This window comes from Cucumis sativus, chromosome 5 (assembly GCF_000004075.3).
Source record: "Cucumis sativus cultivar 9930 chromosome 5, Cucumber_9930_V3, whole genome shotgun sequence".
NCBI lineage: Eukaryota > Viridiplantae > Streptophyta > Magnoliopsida > Cucurbitales > Cucurbitaceae > Cucumis > Cucumis sativus.
The window spans coordinates 12,070,839-12,079,859 of NC_026659.2; the positions used below are offsets into that span (position 1 = coordinate 12,070,839).

Consider the following 9,021-nt stretch of genomic DNA (forward strand, 5'->3'; position numbering starts at 1 on the left):
GGAAAGCTTTTGATGTCGGTGAAGCGAACTCAAAATCGTTTGTACAAGATAACTTTGAAGACACTCAAGGAATTCTGCCTTCTGACAAGCCTAGAAGATCCAACATGGTTATGGCACGTGAGACTTGGCCATGTAAATTTTCATGACTTGAAGCTCATGGGGGAGAAGAAATTTGTAGTTGGAGTACCACTAGTGACTCAACCGAACAAGTTATGTGAAGCATGCGTGATTACCAAACAAGCCATATTACCTTTCCCCCGTCAATCAACATATAGAGCAGAGAAGCCATTAGAACTCCTCCATGGTGATATATGCGGATCAATTTCACCATGTACTCTTGCTGGAAACAAGTATTTTCTGTTGATCGTTGACGATTCCACGAGATGGATGTGGCTGTATATGTTGGAGGCAAAAAGCAACGCATTTGAAGCATTCAAGAAATTCAAACTCTTAATGGAGAACAAGACAGAGTACAAGATCAAAACACTCCGGACGGATCGAGGTGGTGAGTTCTTATCTGCAGAGTTCACTCAATTTTGCCAAAAAAGAGGAATCGAATGACACCTCACCGCTCCATATTCACCACAACAAAATGGCATTGTAGAGCGTCATAACTGCACCGTAATGGCGATGATGAGATCACTCCTCAAAAGCATGCATGTGCCTGCAAAATTTTGGGGAGAGGTAGTGAGACACGTGGTTTATTTGTTAAACCGTCTTCCAAAGAAGGCCCTTGGAGAACGCACAACATTTGAAGCTTGGATGGGGAGAAAACCACATCTTGCACACTTGAGAGTCTTTGGTTGTGTGACATATGTAAAGAACACAACCCCTCACCTCAAGAAACTTGACGATCGAAGCTCACCAATGGTATATTTTGGTGTCGAAGAAGGATGCTAAGCCCATCGCTTATATGACCCAGGCCGTGGAAAACTACAAATTAGTAGAGATGTTCTTTTTCAAGAGAATCTTGAATGGCTTGGAACGAAGTTGTTAGTGACGGTAAGGAGATGACAGAGTTTCAGGTGATGGACCAATTTTATTCTGACGAGTTCGAAAACTTGGAGTATGCAGAAACCGGGGTTGAAAATGCCTTACCACATGCAACTGAGATACCTGCGATTGGAGAGACCAGTCCATCTCCTCCATCGACGAACACACCGATCCGTCTAAGATCTCTTAGTGACATCTACGCCAACACAGAGGAAGTTGTAGGTGGTGATGAACAAGAGAATGAGGTGATGATGGTAGTGTCCGAAGAACCGACTTGTTACCAAGAAGCTGTTACAGAGGGTCGCTGGTACGAAGCAATGGAGAACGAATTAAAATCCATTGAGAAAAACAACACATGGAGTCTGACCGAGCTTCCACTAGGACACAAACCCATTGGTCTAAAATGGGTGTTCAAATTGAAGAAAGACCCTAATGGAGAAGTTGTCAAGCACAAAGCAAGATTGGTTGCTAAAGGCTATGTACAAAGACAAGGCATTGACTTTGAAGAAGTTTTTGCACCGGTTGCAAGACTTGACACCATTCGAGTCATTCTTGCACTCGCTGCAAACCAAAGTTGGGAGGTACACCATCTAGATGTGAAGTCGGCATTTCTCAATGGAGAATTGGAAGAGGAAGTATATGTTACTCAACCGGAGGGTTTTGAGGTTTCAAATGAAAAACACAAGGTGTATAGATTGTCAAAGGCTCTCTACGGATTGAGGCAAACTCCACGAGCTTGGAACATTCAACTTGATAGGAGTCTCAAAGATCTTGGTTTTAGAAAATGCATTCCAGAGCAAGCAGTCTACACAAGAAGAGAAGAAGAGGAATGTGTTCTTGTTGGAGTGTATGTTGACGATCTCATGGTAACAGGAAGTAGCACTGAAAAGATCAATAAGTTCAAGCAACAAATGATGGCAAAATTTGAAATAAGCGACTTAGGCCTTCTCTCTTACTACATAGGAATTGAAGTTGAACAACAGAAGAGTCGAATCCTGCTCAAACAACCAACTTATGCCAAAAGAATTTTGTCCCAGTTTGGAATGGCTGATTGCAATGCCACAAAGTACCCGATGGAACCCAAGGCACAACTTCACAAAGACACGGAAGGAGCACCAATTGATGCTACGGAGTACAGAAGCATCGTTGGTTGTCTTAGATACTTACTGAACACAAGGCCAGATCTTTCATATGTTGTTGGGATGGCGAGTAGGTATATGGAAAGGCCTACAACCATGCATTACAAGGTGGTCAAGCAAATACTTAGGTATTTGAGAGGGACGATTCATTTTGGGCTCACTTATACGAAAGGTCCCAGAGAATTCAATATATTCGGTTACTCTGACAGTGATTTAACCGGTGATCTCGACGGGAGGAAAAGCACAAGTGGAATGACATTCTACTTAAATGAAAGCTTGGTTTCATGGAATTCGCAAAAGCAAAAGACGGTGACACTCTCATTTTGCGAAGCCGAGTTCATTGCAGCCACCTCCGCAACTTGCTAAGCATTGTGGTTAAGATGCCTTGTTAGCGAGATAGTCGGAATGGAGCCAAGGCCGGTAACATTATTTGTGGACAGCAAATCCGTGATAGCTCTCATGAAGAATCCTGTATTTCATGGTCGCAGCAAGCACATAGATACACGTTTTCATTTCATTCGAGAGTGTCTCGAGAATGGACAAATTATCGTTGAATTTGTCAACACTGGAGAACAACGAGCCGATGTTCTGACTAAAGCATTGACGGGAGTAAAGTTAGCTACTATGCGTCAACTACTTGGTGTTCGTAACTTAGAATCATGTCAGAATTAGGGGGGTAGTGTGGGCTATTAATTTGCCGAATTAAGTTATTTTTCTATTTATTGTTTTTGGTTATTTGTTTTTTTAATTATGTCCAAAGTTTTAGCAAGCACTAAGTTAGTGGGTTACTAATTTTTGCTTCTTTTTAGACTATAAATATTAGTCCATCAAATTGAATAAAGGTAAGATGTTCCATTTAATTTTCTCTCCCTCTTGGCAATATATCTTACAAAGTATTTATCTTTGCTTTCTTCAATAAGAGTGCGTGAGATTTTACAGATCCTTTGTTGTAAAACCAACAATAGCAACACACAACAATTGGTAACCATGTTTGGGGATACAACACCCACGTCTTAAGGGTGGTGTGCACAAGAAAAATAATCCATTAATATAATAGAGTTAAGCAAGTACAATGTTCTACTTATTTGTACTCAAAGATTACTTTGACAACCGTAAAGTTAACTCAATGAACTTCTAGACTCTCCCTTAAGTAAGAGACTTCCTCTCTTTTGAATATAGGCTCTCCATCAAGTATATTGCTATTAGTGGTGAATGACTTAGACTCCCTTAGTTGTGGGAGACTCCTCCCACTCGAAGTTATCTTTCCTCTTTCTCCCATGAACTCCATTCACTAGTGTAACTTTGAGTGAAACTCCATTCACTAGTGTAACTTAAAGGCTCCCCTATGTTAATGAGAGCATCTTTCTTAGTTGAGTCGATTTTAGGCTCCCCTGAAAGAGTACAGTATGATTGGATTCAACCTATTCTTTAGCAAACCACTCACAAGTACAGTAGTAAAAGAACACAGACGAACGACTGCTTCGAACTCAAACTTTTGTCTAAAAGGTCAGAGGATATAACAAGTCAAAATATATGCTGCCACTGTAGCAACAAATGCAACAAGAGATATTAAATAGCAAAGGGGTGCAAGGAACCAATTTACAGAATAAAACAACGCAACTCTAAAAAAGGTAAATATGACACCAAAATCAAATCGAAAAATAATATAAATAGGAAAAGAAATGTCTTGCAAATTTTACAACTTTCACGTAAACTGCTGAGACAAAAAATATTTTGAGACGTATTTTGGAACCACCAAGAAAATAGATCGTCAACATGGTGGGAACTTAATCAAATATATTTAGCCAATTCTTAAGGCAGTAACAGATATATATATAATTAACATAGTATCAACACCATTAGTTAACTCAGTGTTACACATCTTTTTTTTAGCCACCTTTAGACTTAAATTCAAACCTCATTCTTTACTCCAATCAAAACTTAGCCCAATTTGTACCTCTGTACTAAGAACCCATCAAAATCTCCAGCTAGATCTGCCATATTCCTATAGGAAGTGTGCCTTGATTTTTTTTTTTTTTTTGAATGTGTGATTCTTTAAAACAGTTTTGCAGTAATTTGTTCTTTTCCATTCTTCCTTGTGGGGTTACAATACTGTGTTCTTTATTTTTCTTTCATAAAACTTTTCCTTCTTTAGAATATTTTTCGTTGATCAAAATATTCGCTCTAACTTCTCTCTTAAACGCAGCATGTCTTTGTTCTTTCATAAAATTTTCTATTATATTAAAATAAACTCTATCTTAAACTTTTAAATCTTTCCTACATACCTACACATGCCAATATACCATGAAGAAGGACGAATTTATTAAGGGGCACGTCGGAAGCAAGCCAGCCACGGGCTCTTTCCCTTGCCCCTTTCGCAGGAATCTTCAACAGGGCATTAGTTGAGGGAGAAGTAGAGGGCGCACCCTCTCTATTAGATTATTAATTTTTGTATTTTAATATTAATTTTGTAATGTAATTAGATTACTATATATATTAAATACATACATAATTTTGCTTTTGTTGTAGTGATTACGTCCCTGCACAACGATTTGGTTGTGAATTCAGGTTTGCTATACAACTATTTTTATGAAATAATTTTTATTCCAAATATCAATACGTTTCTTTCTTCAAATATTAAATTTCTTCATAAATTGTCACAAAATACATTTTATTCCAAACATCAATAATTTTCTTTTTTCAAATAGCAATAATTTTCTTTCTAAAAATATCAAATTTCTTCCTAAATTTCAATAATTTTCTAAAAAAAAAAGATAATTTGATTTTTCTTCCTAAAACTCAATTATTTCCTATAAAAAAGATAATTTAATTTTCTAAAAGGAAAATAATTTTTTAAAAAGAGGAAAAAGAACTCCTCTAAGATAAAACCCTAACTTATTTTCTAGCCCTCATTTGTTATATAACCAATTTTTTTAAGAAAATGCAACAAAGTCGGTGATTCAAACTTCCACTCTCACAACAATATTGCATGAGAAAGATATTATTCTTTCTTTTTTCTCTTCTTTTTTTGATGTAAATTTTAAATATATATATTTACATTACAAAAAATCATGTGAAAATTGTCAGTCTTTCTTTATTACTACAAATGAAGTGAATGTTAATTGGAGTATCAGTGAAACATCGAGAAATTTTTTTAAATATTTTTTAGTTTGTTTATTATATAGTGTCTGATATCCCCTATATAAAATTTTTGGATCCACCACGAATTATGTACTAAACATATTTATTAGCAACAAAAATCTATTATTAATAACAAAAATAAAAATTGTTGAAAAGTTATAGGTAAAAAATGGCCTAGTCTATTAATAAATGACTATAAATTAATGGGTGTATCAATGGTACACCGAAAATTTTTAAAAACATTGGCATAATTTCAAACATGTCACACACTAATTTTGGCACCTATGGTACAATTATAATAAATAAATAAGTCATCAAGTATGCAAAACTACCACCACCCTATTTCTTTTTTGGTAGTTGAAAATATGAAAAACAGTAGTTCCAATATAAAGCTAGCCATGGAAAAAAGAAAGAAATATTATCATGTTTTTTACACTAATGTCCAATTCTCTATTTTATTTTTCCTTTTTGTAATTTTGTAAATAAAAGAGACTTTCAAAACTACCCATCAAAAAGTAAAAACGAAAAAAAGGAAAATAAAAATAAAAAGAAATAACCCAAACATATAGTTCAAGAAAAGAGAATAATGAATCTACTTTTTTTATTTGCAACTTGCATGAGATAAAGCCAACCCTGTAGTTTTTACCTGCTGGCTAGCACATAAGAACAACTACGACAGAAAAATTAATAATAAAACCCTAAACAAATGAAATGTACTAAAAAGTATATATATAATATATCTCAAGGCTGCTTTAAAAGGGAGCAAAACATTTTCAAAACTGTTAATTGTGGGAGTGTTTTGTAAAGCAATTCTTTAAACATGGCTCTTGTTGGGAAGCTTCAGAGTGAAGTAGAAATAAGCATACCTCCCCATATATTTTACAAACTCTTTAAAGAACAAATTGCTAACATTACAAATATTTCTCCAAAGTTAATCCAAAAAGTTGAACATCATGATGGAGACTGGAGCAAACATGGTCACGGTTCCATCAAAGTTTGGAATTACACTATCGGTATGTAAAATGATCTCATGACCACGATCACTTAATACCACTTTTCTCTTTTCTGTCTTTGTTTATTTCCATGAATAATTCATTTTTACCATCTCTAAATTGTTATTATTTCCTCTTTCTGTTGTTTTATGATTTGTAAGATGGTAAAGCCGAAGTTTTGAAAGAACGCGTGGAATTCGATGACAAAAATCTTGTGGTAAGAATGGTTGGATTGGAAGGAGATGTGTTTAAGCATTACAAAACCTTCATTGCAACATATCAAGTTGTCCCAAAAGGACTGGGTCGTAGCGTGATAATTTTTACCTTGGAATATGAGAAACTTAATGATGGTTCTCCTTACCCTGACAAGTATCATGAGGCTATGGATAACCTTGCTAAGGACATTGAAGCTCACCTTTTAAAAGATACGGTTCAACTTGTTTCCGCACGTTTGCCATAATTAATATGATATGAATAAGCATGTTGTGTTAGGGTTGATTCTATAAGATGTTGTGAGGATTTTGTAACACTAAATAATGGTTATCCTCGTGTAAAATAAATGAAACTCAAACATAATTTTGTTTTAAATAATATGTACTATGCTATCTTTTGATATATATAATGTATGGTTTCTCGGCTATTTTCTTTGTCACTTGCTGAACTCTTACATAGTTTTCACTTTCAAGTCTTATTTCTATCACTTTTAAGTGCGGGAGAAGATGATAATATTATTTCTTTTGGGAAAGGGAAAGTTAAAAGTTGATTTGATGGCTTCAATTTAATGGATTTTAATATCTATATAACACAGGGATAGGGAGAAATAAAAGTAATTAAAGCCAAAATGGAGTTCTTTAGATTCTTACTAAATTATGATAGTTTTTTTTTGGGTGTTACTGATTTATGACTAAAAATAACAACAAAAAACATTGAAAGTTTTTATTTTTTTTACATTTTTTCAACAATTTGAGAATAGAATTAATAGGAGTGAAAATTCTTTAAAGTCAATGGATTGAAAGAAAAAAAAAAACGTTTTTGATAGAAGCAAACAAAAGTTTTAGGTTTTCTTTTGGACTTTTATGACTTTTTTTTAGGTCATCAATGCAATCAATGTATGAGTGTTTTCTATGACATCAATGTATAATCTACAAAATTAAATCTTATGTGATTTCTAATTAAGATTTTAAAAAGTTCTTAAGTATTTTCTAAACCCTTTTAAAGTCATCTTAAAAACTTCCTTTTAAACATGACTCTTTTTTGTGTGTTCTTTAACAACTAAAATTAAGCAATGCATTATATTTAAAAGAGGTTTCTTAATCAATTTTCTTTATAAGAAATTGGTTTTAAAGACCTTTGTCTTTAAAATAGTTGTAAGATGACATGGAATCTATAAAATTTAGGAGTCTATTTTCTACATTTATATAGGAGAGAGATCATATGGAGAGTTTTGGTGGAATTTATATCCTAAAACTCATATTTTGTAGTTTAAAATCATATTACATTTAACGAAGTTGCTGTTGAGGAATTATCAGTGAAATTGAATATTATATTCTTGAATCCAATAAACTAAGGTTTCGAGACTATCTTAAATATAAACTTGAATTTTATGTAGAGATATAAACATATGGACCAAGTTTGAGTATATAGCCTAAACGGTCTATAGTATATGAATAAGTTTGGGTGTTTACCATAAGACTGGAACCATGAAATAATCATTTTACGTTCTAACATTGTTTACTATATAAAACTGATTATTTCAATTATTGATGACCTACCTAACTTAATCTTAATCATTAGCTAACTATGAACTCATGTTCACACGAGATTATCCTTAGATCTACCTAGGTCAGAGCAACTGGTTTTGAATAAGGGTTTGTAGGGATGTTGATGGTGAAGTGGTATTCATCAAAGTAGTCCCCACGTTTAGTAAGTTAAATCTTCAGGCGTTAAGAATTAGATGCTAATATGGTTATTGCGTTGTTTAACACGTAGTGAGGTGTTAAGACATTACTAAAAATAAGAAAGTTTTTATTGTATGTAATTGTATTTCCCAAAAGATATTTCTAAATTATGTCAATCACTAAGCTATTGACATACATTTTAAGTATTCCCTCTCCAAATTAAGTGAAGAAGTGCGATCAGAAGAGGCGAGAGGAGGTCAGTACTGCTAAGTACTTGATATGTCACGTAGTCGTAATTAGCTCAAGTTTTGTGATCCTTTAAGTTGTAAGTTGTACGCTGGCATTGTAACAAATTATTAATAAAATAATTACTAATTTTTCAAATCACTTGATGTCCTAGCATATAGTAGAAGCTTTTACCAGCATGAACACATACCACTCAATGCGTTCACCCATCGTTCTACCAAGTAGACAACTCGACACATGAAAGTCTGTACTTTTGTGTGTACATAATAGCTAGATTTTTATCAAGAATAAGGCTAATTGGTTTTGTATACATACAAGCATCACAACAATACAACTTCACAAACATAGACATACTTCAAACTGGTCATATTTTTTCATATGTATAGATGAGATTAGAGCATGAGTATTTTTAACAACATGAAAATATAACAATATAACTTTGGTGGTAAAAACATTTTTCAAAAGCTTGCTTTTTTTTTTTAAATTTCTCTCTTACTCAGCTAAGTCTTTCTTTTTCCCTTTCTCTCTTCTTCTTATCGTCTAGCTTTTCTTCCCTCTTGTCGCTTGGTCCTACAACTAAGCTTCACATTTTACTCCTCTAATAGTGCTTCC

General features: G+C 33.9%; 1 protein-coding gene across 1 annotated transcript; it reads left to right on the forward strand.

Moving 5' to 3' along the window:
* Positions 1 to 6,014: 6,014 nt before the first annotated feature.
* Positions 6,015 to 6,917, forward strand: LOC101218694 (MLP-like protein 34). The gene is made up of 2 exons (XM_004142270.3): positions 6,015 to 6,286; positions 6,427 to 6,917. Exons 1-2 carry the CDS (start codon positions 6,094 to 6,096, stop codon positions 6,723 to 6,725), a joined length of 492 nt encoding a protein of 163 aa, XP_004142318.1. The 5' UTR covers positions 6,015 to 6,093; the 3' UTR covers positions 6,726 to 6,917.
* Positions 6,918 to 9,021: the final 2,104 nt, after the last annotated feature.

Excerpts from the sequence above, each read along its gene's own strand:
- LOC101218694 (XM_004142270.3), top strand. The coding sequence starts at position 6,094 with ATGGCTCTTGTTGGGAAGCTTCAGAGTGAAGTAGAAATAAGCATACCT. Across the intron at positions 6,287-6,426 it reads AGTTTGGAATTACACTATCG|ATGGTAAAGCCGAAGTTTTG; the intron begins GTATGTAAAATG and ends ATGATTTGTAAG.